The sequence below is a fragment of the Euleptes europaea genome, chromosome 19, assembly GCF_029931775.1.
Source record: "Euleptes europaea isolate rEulEur1 chromosome 19, rEulEur1.hap1, whole genome shotgun sequence".
NCBI classification, from domain to species: domain Eukaryota; kingdom Metazoa; phylum Chordata; class Lepidosauria; order Squamata; family Sphaerodactylidae; genus Euleptes; species Euleptes europaea.
Genome location: NC_079330.1, coordinates 26332049 through 26350256, shown reverse-complemented (window position 1 = coordinate 26350256; position 18208 = coordinate 26332049). Strand labels below are relative to the sequence as shown.

Below are 18208 nucleotides of genomic sequence, written 5' to 3'. Positions count from 1 at the left end.
TGGTCTTGGTATTTTCTTTCCTGACGTTTCGCCAGCAGCTGTGGCAGGCATCTTCAGAGGAGTAACACTGAAGGACACTGAAGGACCACGGTCACACAGCCCGGATAACCTACAAGAACCAATAAAACATACACTCCCCATACATAATCATTACTCCATATCTATAACAAGATCTTCACTGGAGCGGAGATAAGACATTCTATAATACCTATTCTTAAACAATAGATCTTGAAAGTGATTAAGTTTTTGAGTGCAAGAAAAAAAGGAGGGGAATAAAACCCAACCTAAAAACAGAAGCTGGGTACCCAAGGTTGGGTGAAAAGAAAATATATATAAGTCTATGTATAAATACTGAAAGTATAATTTATTGGAAGTGCTATGTAAAAGTTAAAATTATTTAAAAGCATTAAAATAGCACAATGGCATTTCCTGATGTTGATAACTATAACCACATACCAAACGCGTTTCGGCCTATGGGGCCTTCATCAGTGGTTAATTAAAACCCTTGTTAAGCCTGCACACCTTTACAGAAATACAATAATAAATATGAACAGTTCAACCCCAACCAGGCATGTGTATATGTTGTAAAATCGCTTCCCAATTACTCAGACATCTGGTATAATAGGTTCTAGTTGTAATACTGGTTAATATATCTCTCTCATATACTATGTGTGCAGGTATCAACCTAGTAAAGCAGTGGTGTTTTGGAGCATGCTTGGGGCTGGGAGGAGACATTTGGTGGGTGAGAGAATCTCTGCTAACTGCATCGCGCAGCAGGAATTCTCAAAAATATAGCTTGGTGGGCAGAGTGTGTGCTTTGCATGGAGAGAACCTCAGGTCCGATCCTTAGCATATCCAGCTAAAAAGGATTCCACGTTGCAGGTGTCGGGAAAGGCTCTTCTGTACCTGAGACCTTTGAGAGCTGCTGCCAGTTGGAGCAGGCAAGGCTGAGCTAGAGGGACTGATAATCTAATCTGGTATAAGGCAGCTTTATATCTCAGACATCTACTGTGAGGTCAGACCAAGGGTCAGCAGCATGCAGGCAGTCCCAGGTTCAACCCCTAGCATCTCTACCATGGTCTCCTTTGTCTGAGATTTGGTGAGCCACTGAGTACAGTCTGAGTAGAGTCATAGAGTGTTAGCGCTGGACAGGTCTTTGGAAGCCATGTCCTTTAGCCCCCTACCCGGGCACAGGATTGCTCTCTCTGACAGATTGCCATCCAAGCCTCTGCTTTCTTTCTTTCCCCCTGTTCTTAGACCAAGGTCTTGAACAATAAAACAATAAAACTTAAATAAGACCCATCTCTAAAAACACCTCCCTTCGCCTTTTCTCTGCAGCCTCCAAAAAATAAGTACGCTGAGGGTCAGAGTCCTCTGAGAGGAACTGAACCTTTTGCTCCAAAATTGCTCAAGAAGATGTGGACCATTTGTTAAAACGTGGTATAATCCATTTTAGCCTAAGTTGGTGTACGTAAGGACAATGCAAAAGGCTATGTACCAAGGAGTCCACTGACTGAAGAGAGCAGGGACACAGCCAGTCTGAAAAAGGGATCTTTAGCACTCGGCCCCAAGTCTCTGCTTAAAGAGACAGTCTTTTCCACTGTTGAACAACTCTTACCAATGAGAAGTTTCTCCTCATGTTTAGCTGAAATCTGCTTCCTTGCTACTTCCACCCATTGGTTCTAGTCCTGCTCTCCAAGTCAAGCCAGAACAAGTTGGCTCCATCTTCTACAGGACAGATATTTGAAGTCAGTGATCACATCTCCTCATAGTCTTCTCTTCCGTAGGCTAAGTACACCCATCTCTTTCAATCTTGGGTTCCATATCCCTTATTGTCGCCCTCCTCTGGACATGCTGTAGTTTGCTGATGTCATATGTGGTGGCTGGAACTGGACACGTCCTACAGAGGGGGCCTAAGCAACACCGAAGAGAAAAGAATTATGACTTCTCATGATCCAGACACCTTGGCTTCACTTTATGCAGTCTAAGATTGCATTTGATTTTTAAGAAGCCACATCACTTGGGTGGCGCATGTTCAGCAAAAGGTCAGCTAAGGTGCCTAGATCCCTTCCATAGGTCCTGCTGCCAAGCCAGCTCTCCCCCATTCTCTGCTTGTGCCATCATTGTTTTTTGTATGCGAATGCAAGACTTTACATTTATCCGTGTTGAAATTAAAGTTCTTGGCCCTTCTTCGTTAGAGCCTATCAAGATCGTTTTGTATCCCGACTGCCGTCTTTGATGTCTGGTTACCACTCTCAGCTCCCTGTCCTCCACTCACTTGGGAGGCACCCCTCTCTACCCTCATGCAAATCCCTTATGAAAATGTGGAGCTTTGACAGGATGTTGAAATGTTGACAGTCTTGAAGCAGAAGAGGCAGTGAACGGCTTTGACGGAAGGCAGCGTCATGGCTTTTTATGAGCGGACGCCCACCAGGCGCCAGCAAATGGGTTGAGCTTTCCCAGATGTCTTTGACAACTGCCACTATCCAGTGCTTTGTCCCACACTTGAGTCTGATACTCATCTAGGGCTGAGCCATGCCAGGGCAGCTGGGTTCTGCTGGGATGCTGTGTTAGGACGATTTTTGGCAGGTCTGAAAAGTTGCAATTTTATAGTGTGGGTAGGTTAATATAAGTTTGGTATACGTGGCCTACTAAAATAAATAGGCTTAGGTCCCTTTAATCGGCAAAGAAATAAGTTTAAAAAGTTTGGAGTACCAGCGAGTTTTCCGGACGCTCTAGGTCAGCATTGTTTATTGTTGATACATTCTTGTGTACTGCTTCCCCTCCATGACAGCATAGCCCGCGCCTGCCTCAGTCCCAGGCCTTGTCCGCCTCCAAGACTTGGTGCCCCCAGTAGGGGCAACCTGTGTGGGCCATCACCTCAGGGCCTGGTGGGTGTTCATCCAGCTGCTGCCTTGGATGGTTACCCACTGGGTCCATTTCTATGCTGAACTTCCTCCAAGGAGCTCACGTGGGTCTGTTATCCCTGGAGTACACATGGAGGTCGGTTAGGCTAAGAAAAAGAGTTGGTTTTTATATGCTGACTTTCTCTACCACTTAAGGGAGAATCAAGCTGGCTGACAATCTGCTTCCCTTCCCCTCCCCACAGCAGATACCCTGTGAGGTAGGTGGGGCTGAGAGAGCTTTGAGAGAGCTGTGACTTGCCCAAGGTCACCCAGCTGACTTCATGGGGAAGAGTGGGGAAACCAACCCGGTTCACCAGATTAGTGTCCGCCGCTCCAAACCACCGCTCTTAACCACTACATCACGCTGGCTCTCTGGTAGTGAAGCTACTTATTTATTTACATATTTATACCCTACTTTTCTCCCCAGTGGTGACCCAAAGCAACTTACAACGTTCTCCCCTCCATTTTATTTTCACAACTCTATGAGATTGGTTAGTCTAAGAGTGACTGATCCAAGATCACCCAACAAGCTTCCATGCCAGAGCAGGGATTTGAACTCTGTACTCCCAGATCCAGCATTTTAACCATTACTTCATAGGCTCTCGCTTTACCCTATTGGCAAAGAAAATGGTGCTGATGTGTACAAGGCATTCAAAAATGTGCAGCTCCCTCCCTACACAGTGTACAAACACAGCTGGACTATGTCCCCCCCCCAAAAAAAGATCTTTGGAAAGATAAGAGCACCGCGGAGGAAAACCTGGAAGGTGGACGATTAGAGGGCGATGTTCTGCTCCAGTTTGGATGACATATGAAGCAAAGTTCTGTAAGGAGCAGCCATAGAGAGTGGGAAAAGATCCCAGTTATTAAAACAGGAAGAGTAATGAACTTGTTCCCAACCTCTCGCAGCTCACCAAATCCCATTTCCGTGGCTGGAGGCCGAACGGACCTTTTTGGCTCCTGCTTGCTGAGCGGTGATCCTGTGTCAAAACCACCCTGTTAATTACAGCTATCCAGATTGGTTTAGCAGAGCAAATTAGATTACGCTAATCCGCTTGCTGCTTGAAGGAGCTCAGGGTAGCTAGGAGTGAGTTGTGTGTGTGTGTGTGTGTGTGTGTGTGTGTGTGTGTGTGAGAGAGAGAGAGAGAGAGAGAGAGAGATGGTCTGCATTTCTCATTTTGAACTCTTCAGAGCAGGATATCCTTGTGGGTACGCCTTTGTCAGTGGCCGTGTACTATAAGAGCCCTGCTGGATCAGACCCCCCAAAGGTTCATCTAGTCCTGCATTCTGGTTCCAACTTCAGCTTGCCAGATGTTTCTGGGGAGCTCACAATCAGGGTCCTCCCTTTGTGCTTGTCCCAAGCACCTGATACCATAAGTAAGGGGGGATACCCCAGTCCATCTTCTATGTATTTTTCTGTGCTACTTTAAGAATACCTGATGTACTTAAGGAACCCCTTCAATGACGGGCATTTATGCTTGCCAGGCCCCTTCAACAGAGGGCATTTATGCTCGCCAGGCTGAATGCCCTCCCTTCAACGGTACTAAATGGCAGATTTAAAGATATTCCTTTTGAGAAAAGATTATGTGTATGTGGCTTGAGTCAACACGATACGCTACAGCATATAATCATAAACTGCCACCTGCACGATTGTCCTCGTAAAAAAACAATTCTACCCTTGATTGATAAAATGAAATCTAGCCAAGAATTCTCTGTATGCTGGTTTTTGTTGAATGATACTATTCCTGAAGTCACTTTAAAGGTGGCAGAATTTTTGATGGAAGTTGTCAATATTAGGACTAAAGTCTAAACCATATTTAAATCGAAAATGTATGGGCAGTGAATTTTGTGTACTGCTTACGTCATGTTTCTGAGTATATGCCAATAAAGGTCAATTGATTGCTTGATTGAATACCTAGCAGCGCAGCCAGAGTGGTACTAGCTGCGAAATGGGAATTGGATGAAAGTCCTGATATAAAAGAATGGAAGAGCAAATTTTGCAAAATATGCTGTGATGGCAAAACTAACTTAATCTGGTAAATAAAAGATCCAGAGAAGAATTTATTTTAAAATGGAGGCTCTATTATGCTTACGTGAGAACAACATAAGTTATGAGGAGTTTGATATGGAGAACATCAAAACTGTGTTATTAAAATGTATTTTTGTTTAAGCTTAACAGAAATATAGAAATAGACAATAAACACCGTAAACTTTAGAATGTATCGGGATATAAGGTATATTTACACCCAGGGTACATACTTTTGTTGATATAATTGAACAGTAGATAAGATTTATGAAGCATTATTGTAATCCCCCATCCCACCCTACCCTTTTTTTTTAATGACCACTACTTTATTCTTTTGAAAATAAAAACTTTATATAAAAAATACCCAGCAGCAAAGCCAGCGGGCTTGCAAAAGTTATGCCGTGTTAGCCAAAGGCGCACTCCCTGTCCACGGCACACCCCTGCGGTGGTGACCCCTCACCGTGCCTTGGCCCCTCCGCCCAGGGCCAACTTTGGGCCACTCAAATCAGATTCCGCCGGGTTTCTTGGAAGCAGGTTGCGCCGTGTGATGAAGGCTTCCTGGCATGCCGCATCAGCAGTGACGCGCCGTGGGCTGGGGCCAGTATATATAGCCTGCCGGTGCTGAGTCAGCCCTTGCCAGAGGCTCAAGCAGCCGCCGGCTGAACTTCGCTGGCTATTCTTGGTCAGTAGGGAAGGAAACAGCGCAGGAGCACGACTTCCGTGGTCTGTCTGCTCCATTTTTAAGCAGTTTCTGTTTCCTGCTCTGTAGACCGACTGCATTTTCCTTTTTCTTTTTTGCAAAGGAGAGGAAGCAGAAGGTGTATTGAAGGCGGCCTTCAGTTTTGGTGAGGGATGGAGGTATCCCCTGGGTATTCTTGGGGCTTAGCTCCAGGTAACAATTCTGGATGAAGCCAGAATGCCTCTGCACGCCACGGGCTTACTCCCTTGATTCACTAGACTGCCTGGGTCAAAGATGCCAAAGAAGGCGGTGGCAGAAGGGCTTGTGCCACTTGAGTTTACAGGTGGCGAGTGCCATCTTTGCTTGCTCCTTCGCAAAAAAAGAACTCCATGCTGACAGAAAGCTAAGCTTAGCTGAGAAAGAGAAAGGGAGGTCTCCCACACACATGAACCCATTTTGCTTTCTGTGTTGATGCTTTTTTAACATGGGGAGCATTTCTAGAGATGATCCTCCACCTGCAGTCTGTTCTGTCACCTCTGCCCCTTGCAAAGGTGCACCAGACTTCAGAGGGAACACCGCAGCTGTGCATATTACCTGTCAGTATCCTGAGAATCCGAGCTTTCACTTAAAATGAAAAAAAAGAACAAGTTCCTTACAGTGCCAAGGAACCATTTGAAAGCGCATGAACTGTTCACAGTGAAATATTAATAGGATGGAGAGGGATATCTGTGGAGAACAGTTTCTCCTCTGTGGCTAGCAGGAGATCTGCAGATGTTCTTAATATTTTCATTTATTTACGTTATTTATATAAATATGATTGATGCAGGTTTATTTTTTATTTATACTCGGCCCTTTCCCAACCTACTTGGGCTCAAGGCGGCTCAGGTTTCAGAATTCTCCTTCCCGTGGCACAAACATTGGCGAACACTGGAGCTGGGAACTTTTATTTTGTTTATGGTGTCATGTTTTCTGCCAGTGATTCGTTCTGGGCATCTGAGCAGGGGCGGGGTATGCAGTATCTCAGGGGTAGAGGGCCCGGTTCAATCCCTGTCATTTAAAGGATCTCACATAGCAGGTCTTGGGCAAGACCGTCTTCTGCCTCAGACCGTGGTGAGTCGCAATCAGTCAGAGGAGGCAATACTGAGCGAGATGGGCCAGCAGTCAGATATGAGGGTATCTTCCCAGGCCCGTCTCTTTTTTCAGGGCTTTTCAGGGCTCCCTTGGCAGGCTTCTGTGTGCAACTGGCTCCTCTGCGGGGTCAGATCCAGTGCTTGCCAAGTCAGAAGTAAGATGGAGTAGACTCTGGCAAAGAGAAGCGATTCTGTTGGGACAGTCAGTTGTTGCTCAGTCGAAAGCTTTCATAGGTGTTGAAGCTCCTCTGGCCTGCAGCTGTTCAAGAGGTGACTTACCCAGTTGTGCTGCAGTTTCCCAGGGTGCAGATGCAGGGAATGGGAGGGGGGACTTCCTTGTCTTGAATATCTGTATGTCTGGTTGCTGTTAAAGCACAGTGCCTCTGTCGGTTCGAGGCACGTAGAATCCCAAGCCCCTGTTTGTGGATAACAGCTTCTTTTTGTTCTCCTAGGCTGTAAGACTGGAAAGCACATACCAGAACCGCACACGATATATGGTGGTGGTCTCGACCAACGGTCGGCAAGACACGGAGGAAAGCATTGTCCTCGGAATGGATTTCTCATCCAATGACAGGTACTCTGTCTGCTTGGAGACAGTTGACTGGGATGCATATTGGGCACTGTTTGGGTTGCTCTGTTTCCAAGAGGATGCCGCACCAGCTGGAAAAGGGCAATAAAATGGCCAAAGGGCTGGAGAAATTTGCCCTATGAGGAAAGACAGCAGGACTTGGGGCTTCTTGGTATGAGAAAAAGATAGCTAAAGGATAAAGTGGGGTAGTGTGGATATGGTGGGTAGAAAAATCCTTCTTTCTCTTCCATAACCCTAAAACACAGGTCCACTTGGTACGCCTGACTGGAAGCAGATGCAGGGTGGCCATATGGAATACGCTTTTACATAACGCACAATTAACTCATGAAGTTCACTGCCACATGATTGTTGTGACTCGCCGCTAACTTGGATCATTTTGAAACAAGTGTCACTCAGATTTGCAGAAGAGGCTGGCAGCTATTGATTGGATTGGGAATCAGCCTGGGAAGGTCGGGTGGGTTTTGAGAGTTCAAATGGGACGCACATGCACTTAGTATGTGTTCTTATTGTACTGCATGTGTGTCTTGCCTCCAAGGCTATGTATGAAGGGTGTGGACGATAGCGGTTTTTCACTAGGGAAGGCCAGAGAGTGATGGATGACTAGTCTTTTCAGCCGTGGCAGAAGGGGGCTCAGGTACAAGCCTAAATCTTGAGAGGCACCCATGTAAATTCACTCGTACAACTTATAGTAGAATGCAGAATTCAGTTTTTCTGGCCACAGAGTTTGAGCTGGTGCTGAATCTTGATTGGTTTTCAATTTGGAAGAGGGGTGCACAAATCAACCTTTTTTGTTTCTTTCTGTTTTCAAACGTAGTAATTCTCCTGAGTGTTTTTCATTTCGCCCCCTTTTGCTGCTTCCATTCTCAATTAGTTTGCTGCCGAGATGTTCTTTTTATACCATTGATACACGCAAAAATAACTTTAAAATGGTGTGAACTTTGCAGGGGAAATGGACGTGAGGAAATGGAAAATGCCACAAGAATAGAGACTTGTGGGTTTGATTCACACAAAGGAGAATTGAAATCAAAACCTATGTTTTTGAGGTGCAATAGCAGAGCTACAAAATTTGGTAGCAACACCCTTTAAAAAAAAAAGTTCAGAGTACAACCTCAATCTTGCATGAGACCTTTATTTCCTTCTGTTTCAACTTAATACTGAGAAGAACACCCCCCCTTTTCAGGCAAGGAATTAACAGGAACTTGACCTCAGCCACTCCCCCCCCCCCAAGAATCGATCTGGCAGAGGTCACACCCACCAAACTGCACTGGTTGTTGGTTTTGTTGCTTGCTTGCACTTTGTACTCCCCACCCCACCCCACCATTGGCAGCTAGCACTTAATCTCTTTTTGTTCAGCCAGCGTGGTGTAGTGGTTAAGAGCAGTGGTTTGGGGTGGTGGACTCTGATCTGGAGAACTGGGTTTGATTCCCCACTCCTCCACATGAGCGACAGAGGCTAATCTGGTGAACTGGATTTTGTTTCCCCACTCCTCCACATGAAGCCAGCTGGGTGACCTTGGGCTAGTCACAGCTCTCTCAGCCCCACCCACCTCACAGGGTGTCTGTTGTGGGGAAGGGAAGGTGATTGTAAGCCGGTTTGATTCTTCCTTAAATGGTAGAGAAAGTCGGCATATAAAAACCAACTCTTCTTCCTCTTCTTCTTCTTTCCTACCCCCCCCCCCCAGTTAAACACTGCAGTCACTGGGGTGGGGGGCTGCCAAAACCCGGGGCTGCTCTGATCATTTTTTGATGCCTTTCTAACATCAAAGCTAAGCAATAATAATAGCAGCAAAGACAGACTCAGAAGTGCAGAACTGAAGCTGTCGGGGTGGGGGGACCTTTCACCATTTCCAAATATTCCAATCTGGAATATTTATTTACTTCATTATAGTCCCCCTTTGTCCCCAGTGGGGACCCAAGGTGGCTTACATAATTCTCCTCTCCTCCATTTTATCCTTGCAACAATCCTGTGAGGTAGGTTAGGCTGAGAATATATGACTGGCCCAAGGTCACCCAGTAAGCTTCCACGACACAGTGAGGATTCAATCCTGGTACTGCCAGATAGATCCTAGTCTGATGCTCGAACCACTACAGCATGCTGGCTGTCTCTGGCCCTGTCCAAAGAAAGATCCGATCTGACCCTTTGGGGTTTTGGGTCTATATGCTGTTATTGACCTTGCTGTCTATATGCCTTTTTTTTAATGTCATTGAAAAATGAATGCCTTTTAAAAGAAAACTCAAAACGATGCAACAATAAACTGGCCAGTTTGTTTCCCACAAGAGAGAAAGTGAAATGGGAATGTTTGAGAGACAGCAGGGAGGACAGGCAGTAGCTGGAAAGCACCCTCATGCTTCTGGTTGGGAGCCTGCCAGGGAACGGGGTAGATGACCTTGTCTCTGGTTCGTTGAGCACCCTGGGGAAACCATCAGGACTGTTCTGGTCCGACTCCGTAGACCATGCCTCCTCTGGAGTTGTGTGTGTTGCCTCTTGCTCGGGTGCTGCATCTCCCTTCCCTGTGACCAGCTCGGCATTTAGAAACTCAGTTTAGCTTTGTTGCTGGGGGCTTTGATGGCAGCACGGGTGGAGGGCATCCCTAAAAATATCCCTGGCCCCCGGAGAGGCTTTTCAGAGAGGTGCCTTTTTTCCATGAGCTCATCTGATTTGCTTCGCACAAATAGCTTTGAGCAGCTCTCACTCCTTGTTGGTGGGGGAGGGGAGACTGTCTGCCAAGCAGATGGTCTGGGTTCTTGTCCACCACACTTCCTTTGTGTTAACCCTTTGGCTGTGGCCCCAAAGGTGCTAGGGAGAGCTAAGCCGTGAAAAAGTGCAGTTGGAACAATCTCTACGAGAATTAGAAAAAACAAATAAGTAACCGCTGGAAGAAGGCAATCAAGAGAGTTGAAAGTGGTTTAAGAGGTTTAGGGGACACGTGTACCTCTTTTTGTCCCATGGTTGGCTCTGGCCAAACAGGTATTGCAGACTTTTACAGAGGCATACAAACTTGCAAAACCTGTTTGGCGGAGGCATCCGCAAGGTGAGTGTATACACACATCTGTGGCACTACCACCCATCTGGTGGCCTTTTTTGAAAAAGCTGCATGTACTGGAGAGGAAGAGCAGGGCATAAGTTTTATCCATGTGCCTAAACAGCATCAGCCCAGAAGAGAAATTGGAGAACCACCAAAAAAAAAAGCCGATGAGGTGGTGGCCCTTGGAGTTGGGCTGTATGACTTCAGACTGCATGCAAAGATCACAAAACTGAATGTGTCTGCATGGAGAGGGCTTCTTGCTCATAGAAAGTTAGCATGTAAGGGAAGAGAACCTTCCTGAGATGCTGGTTTTCCAGATTCAGGGAAACATCCTCTCATTCTGAAGCTGTCCAGCCTAGACTTTGCATTTTGAGGCTTCACTCAATTAGCAAAACTTTGGTGAATAAAGAAGCCTTCTGTAAACTGCATCAGACATGCAGCTGGCTGGCTTCCTGGGGGAACCTACCCCATATCATCGTGGCCCTCTGAAGGGAAAACTCCAACCGTAGGATCCAGTGCCCCTTTCTGTGCTTAGGCGCTGGGGGTAAGGTCACAGAATGCACAGTGCCTTGTGGAGAGCTTTCTTTGCTGAAGAGGGGGCTTTAGACAGTGGTCAGCATCTGGGGACCCCAGGCCCAGATTGCCTTCCCCCCAGAAGCAAGAGCAGAGGCAGACATGGCCCTCGGAGTGTACTTTGGGGCAGCGGGGATGGTGCCCGGCCTGCCGCCAGCCAGCTCCTTGAATGAAGGGGGTGAGCAGGAATGATCTGGGTTGGAACTCTTTTGGAGACATGGCTGGTTTCAGAAGCCAGTCGGGGCGGGAGCTGAGAAGCCTGCCCCGGCAATGGCCACCTGTCCTGCAGGTGAAGAGCTGAGAATACGCCTAGGTCAGCTTAGTGGTCACCCTTCTGTGACCTTGACAGCAAGTGAAAAAGGTCCACCTCTTCATTGGTTTTTTCTCTCTCTCTTTCTCCTCCCCCCACCCCCCGCTCTCTTTTCTCCTCTTCTCAGCAGCGTGTGTACAATGGGGCTGGTCTTGCCGCTCTGGAGCGATGCCCTCATTCATCTGGACGGTGATGGGTAAGAGCCGTTTTGTGACGGGACAGATGCTTCTGAGCCTCTGCATCCTTCCTGGTGTCCCCTCGTGCAAACAAAACAACAACCACCTTTTGCTCTGACATGAATTCCCACTTAAGTGGCTACATTTAGTTGGAAATAGTGTTGATCAAGTGGTGTTGGGACATGAACCCCAGGGAGAAGCTGGCCTTGCTTCTTGGCTTCTCTCCAACTTGCTTGCAGGGAAGCAGAGTGCTCTAGGGCCAAGTCTCAGTGGCAGTCCTCCAGAGCCAATTCAGAAGGGGTTGCTACAGTTGCCACAAAGCCAAGCCCAGTGCTGGACTCCTCTTCTACCTCTCCGCTGTGGGAATGCCGGCCGATTGCCAGTTGACCATCTTCAAGTACTTGAAGGGCTGTCATATAGAGGATGGTGATGAGTTGTTTTCTGTTGCCCCAGAAGGACGGACCAGAACCAACAGGTTGAAATTAAATCAAAAGAGTTCTCATCTAGACGTTAGGAAGAATTTTCTAACAGAGCGGTTCCTCAGTGGAACAGGCTTCCTTGGGAGATGGTAAGCTCTCCTTCCCTGGAGGTTTTTAAGAAGAGGTTAGATGGCCATTTGTCAGCAATGCTGATTCTATGACCTTAGGCAGATCACGAGAGGGAGGGCATCTTGGTCATCTTCTGGGCATGGAGTAGGGGTCACTGGGGGAGATGTAAGGGGAGGAGGTGGTTGTGAATTTCCTGCATTGTACAGGAGGTTGGACTAGATGACCGTAGCGGTCCCTTCCAACTCTATAATTCTATGACCCTCTTGCCTGTGCATTCAAGTCCCCTCTTTTCTAAGCACAGTTCTGTTTTCTTCTTCTTTTAAGGGGCTTCAGCGTCTCGACGGACAACAGAGTGCACATCTTCAAGCCGGTGTCGGTGCAAGCCATGTGGTAAAAAGAACTTTCACAGGCCGTGGTCAAAAATTCCAGCCTTTGGTCTCTAGCTACTGCCTGCCAGATGCTCTAAGAAGCCCCCCCCCCAACCAAGCAGGATGGGCTACTCTCAGAAAAAACCAAAAGCAGAGAGACCCTCTGGTCAGGGTCTCTCTCTCTGTCTCTTGGGCACTTCGAAGAACGAGCTCCTTGAGTCTCGTATTCTTGGCCGCCTGGGTCGATTTCCTTTCCTTGTAGGGCATTCCTTGTTAAGGGGTTTTTGTTGGTGCATTTGGTGACTCACAATCCCTTTGCACTGCAGAGTTATGTTACCAGTAGATTGGAAATGTGTGTGTGTGTGTGTATGTGTGTGTGTGTGTGTAGAGGGTGGTTTGGGGTTATTTTAGCCTGACCTCCTTAGGTCACAGTGAAAGTTAGATCTTGAGTCTTGGAATAGGAGCGGCGTTGTGCCCACTCTTAGAAAGCATCTCTCTAAGCATTTTGCAAATACCCAGCTTCTTGGGCAGATTTTAACCCCCCGGATGGTGAGTTTTGGCATGGTGGCTTCTGGGAGTGTCATGTCGCAGGAATGGTTCAGGAGAATGCCGCAGCTTGAGAGCCCTATTTTAAGTTGTGACGTCGTGCGTTTGCTTCCAAACTGTACCCAAAAAGCCTCTGGCATCCATCAGCAGCTTAGCAAGGGGTTTCCACTGAGAAATATCAGTAACAGTGGACAAGGTTTCCTGAAAGGTGTGTGCTCCAGTGTGTATGGGGAGAGGACACACAATGAAGTTGGTTGATTGGCAGAAACATAAGGTACCGACATAAGGAAGGACAGCGTGTCCAATTGAAGCCTTTACAACTTTTAGGTTTGAATCCAGTAGCACTGTAATGACCAACAAGAGTTTCAAGGATATAAGCTTTCGAGAGACAAAGCTCCTTTCATCAGACACGTGCTATTGAGCTTCGGCTCTTGAAAGCTTTTACCCTGATAATGGACTCGAATCAAACTGTTTTACTGCAGAACAAAACGCATAGTAATAAAGTTTGCTTTATCAAATAGAACATGTCCAAGAGTTTATTTTTACAAACAGTTATCCAGACTCCACTTCAATATGAGCCCCCTTGTTGCCTGGAGGGGATCAAATCGATATTCTAACTGTGTAGGGTCTCTCAAGCTTGCTTCTGCTGTTGCAATAGTATCTGTGATCTGTTGAAGCATAGGTCAGTTGTCTAGTCCCCTGGAATTTCTATGATTCTATATTGTGGGATCCTGCATGGTGCGGGGAGGGTTGGGGTCACTGGGGATGTGGGGGGAGGTAGTTGTTAATTTCCTGCATTGTTCAGGGGGTTGGACTAGATGACCCTCGTGGTCCCTTCCAACGCTATGATTCTAATACTTTTTTTTTTTTTGCTGAAATAAACTTTCTGAGTTGCTTTACCATATGCAAAAAACTGTGTTATGTTATGTGGCCCCATTTGTAACCAGTACTTATTCAAGTGGTAAAGGTTTCATGTGGACACCCTGTACTTTTTCCTACAGTACATATTAAGCTTATGGAACTTAGTGCCAAAGGGTTTGATGCCCAGTGGCTTAGATGGTTTTTGAAAACAAGTCAGTGGAGCAGAGGTCTGCAGATGATGTCCGTCTCCTTCTGAGTAGCAGATACTGGGAACAAACAGCTGGGGATGGCTGTTGTCTTCCTACCCATCTTATGACTTTCCAGAGGCACCTGACTGACTGTTCTGGGAAGCAGAACGCCGGACTGGATGTCCTTTTGGCCTGTTCCAGGAGGGCTTCTCAACCTGAGTCATGCCCTTGGTTCTTCTAAGCCCTTTCCCATCTGCTTGGATGTGCAGAGGTCTTTCGAAATCCTTCTTCTTGGGATTCTTCTTGGAGAAGCCTCTGCCCCTGTGCTACAGTCCTCCCTGTCCTTTGGGTGCACATTTGGAACCGAGCAGCAGCTGACAGTCTCTCTCCTCCCTCCCCCAGGTCCGCCCTGCAAAGCCTTCACAAAGCGTGTGAAGTGGCCCGGATTCATAACTACTACCCCGGCAGTCTTTTCCTCACCTGGGTCAGTTACTACGAGAGCCACATCAACTCGGACCAGTCCTCGGTCAACGAGTGGAATGCCATGCAAGATGTCCAGTCCCACCGGCCGGACTCCCCTGCCCTCTTCACAGATGTGTAAGTAGATCCAGGAACGTGCTGACTTCTCTGCCACAGTGGTCCTTTGGTCGCCACAAATGCTGGCCTTGCTTTGGCCCAAACACGGAGTCTGTATCCGGTTACCATGGCATTCATACACTGCCTCTTGATCTGTGATGGCAGATCTTCATTTTTCAAAGTATACTAACACTGGGAGGTGGGGGGAATCCTCTGCCGTTGGTTTGATCTCCAGAAGTAGCCAAGAAGTAGCCTTGTACCTTTGAGACTGCCTCTTCTGATACATCCCCCAAAGAACATTATGTTCTATGGATAATAACTTATTGGTGGTCCCTGCCCTAGAAGTGTGCGGCTGTCCTCAACAAGAGCCAGGGCCTTTTTGTCCCTGGCTCTTGTCGAGGACAGCCGCACGCTTTTCGGCCCTGGCTCCCTAGCAACATCAGAGCCCTGTGGGACCTTAAAGAGTTCCACAGGGTTTGTAAGACGGAGCTGTTCCACCAGGCCTACAACTGAGGACAGCCGCAGATGTCATCTGTGCTGGCCTCCCTACCTCCCCCTCCCCCAATTTTTGTTCTAAGTTTACGATCAATGGGGGAATGTCTGGCTGCAGTACTTCTCAGCAGTAACTACTCTTTATTGAGTGCCATCTGTTGTTTTAGTATGGTTATCTGTGATTGATAATGAATATGTATTATTATTATGGCTGTTAGGATGGTTTTACTGTTGTTCCTTGTTCAGTTGCTAAAACACAACAGCGTTTGGCTTTAGGCAACTGGTCAAGAACCCACAAAGCAGCCTCATACAGAGTCAGACTATCTTGGTCAGTCTAGCCCAGTATCCTCTGGCGTCAGCTTTCTCAGCCAGAAGAAAGTCTTCCGCAACACCGCACCTGCTTCCTGAGATGCTTTAACTGGAGACGTGGCCTTCTTAAGGCAGAGCGGGGGCTCTTCTTGTGAGCCACAGCTCCTCCCCATCGATAAGACCTACCTGCTACTTTTAATGCGTCAGGGGCAGACAGAACAAACAGAACAGCCTGTGTGCTGGCTGGTCTCCATATCCGTATTTCTGTCATGAAGATTTTGTGTTTGCAACTCTCTCTCTGGCCACTGTGTGAATGTGCGCATCTCGTCACAGGCAAATGTCTTTGTGATCTGTTTGTTGCTTATTTCTTCTTTCCGGCTTCAATTATTACAGTGTCTGACTGCTTATAAGCCAGGCTGTTATCAATACCAACCATGTTTAGATGGCTTTTTAAAATTAATTGGCAAAGCCATAGCAGGAGCAGCTAGTCACTGGTAGGGAACTGCATCCCCTTCGCACCCCACTTGCTGGACTCATCCAGTCAGGCAGTGTTTATGTTCTCATCAAGGAGAAGCCTTTCAACAGCTATATGGAACCTCCCTGGACAGAGGACGTATACCTTGGGCAGCAGATGCTGGTGCTTTTCCTGTCCTGCTTGTGCGCTCCCCATCTGGCTGACTGCTGTAACCCTTACTGTGATCCAGCCAGGCAGTTTTTACAAAGAGCTTGTGAGGCACGAACTCTCGGCTGCCATGCAAAGAAGGCCCTGGCTTTGCAGCCTGGAGCAGCGGCCATTTGGCGTGCCCGTCCTTGCTGATTAGGCTCAGCTATTTTCTACAGCCCATGATAAGGCCAGAGGCAACTGGGACACACCCACAGCTTTGGCTTTTTGCTGTGTTCTGCACTCCATATAAGGAGGCACAGATACCTTTCCAAGAAAGGTAACAGGAGGCAGGACAGAGGAGCTGGGAGGGATTGGCCAGGGTGGCAGAGACTCTCCTGCACTCTGGCCAACCCTATGCAAGACCGGCAAGCCTGGGGTCAGTCCTGAATTCTGGGCTGTGCAGCCCCCCTCCTTCCCATATGTAGCTTCCAGTCTCCGTGTCTGTTTCTTTATTTGTTGTGGTTTTAGATTCAGAGAGAGCCACATCCCTTTCCTTCCAGCATGCTGCCGTCTGGCTGGCCTTTGGGATTCCCTGCTGATCTGATTCCATAAATGGCAGGTTAGGAGCTCAGAAATAATCTAGATGCCATGCATGACCTTGGGGTCTCTGCCTAGGGGGGAAAAAGCTGTCCTCTCCCCTCGGTTAGCTGGACGCAGTTGAATCAGTATCTGCCAGTCCCTCTCGGGCTACCCAGCCAGTGGATGAACGTTGGCGGCCTTGTTGTCGTATCCCTGTTGCATTTAAAAAAATAAATAAATAGGGGCAAAAGGATAACCCACAATCTGCAAAACAACAAGAAGGGCCTGTGGAACTCCCTGCATTTCTTCCCTGGGTGCCCTCGCCTCTTCCCCCTCCCATCCCTCCATTGTGTCCACACACCCCCACATGCCGTTGAAACGGTCAGGCCTCTCAAAAATGTATGACAGAACCAAGAGATAAAACTTGTTTCTAGATGTTACGGGAAGAAGTAGCGTTCCGTGCTTGAATTCTCCAGTACAAGAGAGAGCCTCCCTGCACACGGGTTGAAGCCATTGCCCAGTGTGGAGCAGTTTGGAGGCAGGGGATCTTAAGAACATAAGAAAAGCTCTGCTGGATCAGACCAAGGCCTATCAAGTCCAGAAATCTGTTCACACAGTGGCCAACCAGGTGCCTCCAGGAAGTCCACAAACAAGACAACTCCATGAGCCTTATCCTGCCTGTGTTCCACAGCACCTAATAGAATAGGCATGCTCCTCTGATCCTGGCGAGAATATGTATGCATCATGACTAGTATCCATTTTGACTAGTAGCCATGGATAGCCCTATCCTCCATGAACGTGTCCACTCCCCTCTTAAAGCCCTCCAAGTTGGCAGCTAAGACATTTGCCTGCATGGAGAAGAAATGGTCTGACTGACTTGAAATACATCTCTCTCCTCCTTTTCTTTTCCCCAGCCCAACAGAGCGAGAACGCACAGAACGTTTGATAAAGACCAAGCTGAGGGAGATCATGATGCAGAAGGACTTGGAAAACATCACGTCCAAGGAGGTGAGTCCGGACTGGCTGCCAGCCTGCTGTTGAGCCCTGTTGGGAATAGTCAGGGATGCAAAACACCAGCCTGCTGTCAGCACCGGCACCTAAACAGTCAGTCATGTTGCTTCTTCCCTGCCACCAAGCAGCACACCAGTGGGCTTTGCCCCTTCCCATAGCAACAATTCAGAAACTTCTAGAACTACCTTCTAGTCACAAAATTCTCCTTCGCTTTAGGCATTTGTACCCCCAACACCCCATCTCTGAGGGAAGGAGATTTTTGCACATGGGCTGCTGAAGAGAAGGGGGGAGCTGTAGTAGATTTAGTAGATTTATTATTACGGTCCTTAGACCAAACATGAAATATTTGCAGTTACATTGCCTTACCCAAACCGGCAGTATAAAACAATGCATTTTGGTTAAAACACTTATACAAAACATTACTCTCTTTAAAACAGTTAAAAACTGGTCAACAATGTAAATTTAAACAATCAATCCCCCCTATAACTTTTCATTTCTATTTAGATTTCCTATAACTAAACACTGTTTTACAAAACTTGGCCACTAACTTTGTACCTGAGAAAATTCATTCTTAAGAAGGATGTTAACTCTAACCAATTCAGAATAACCTGTTCTCTTTCTTAAAAGAGGGCCAAGAAGCTTCTCCCTATCCTCCTTATAGTAACTGTACCTAAGGAGGACATGTTCCAGTGTTTCTGGTTCATCACTGTTGCAG

General features: G+C 47.3%; 1 protein-coding gene across 2 annotated transcripts in view; it reads left to right on the top strand.

Moving 5' to 3' along the window:
- Nucleotides 1-18208, top strand: part of SSH2 (slingshot protein phosphatase 2) — a 141891-nt gene that overhangs the window by 105450 nt on the left and 18233 nt on the right. For both annotated transcript variants that reach the window (XM_056865375.1, XM_056865376.1), the window contains 5 exons: nucleotides 7191-7312; nucleotides 11363-11431; nucleotides 12284-12349; nucleotides 14325-14519; nucleotides 17397-17490. In XM_056865375.1, coding sequence (XP_056721353.1) covers nucleotides 7191-7312; nucleotides 11363-11431; nucleotides 12284-12349; nucleotides 14325-14519; nucleotides 17397-17490 — 546 coding nt within the window. The remainder of the gene's footprint in view (nucleotides 1-7190; nucleotides 7313-11362; nucleotides 11432-12283; nucleotides 12350-14324; nucleotides 14520-17396; nucleotides 17491-18208) is intronic.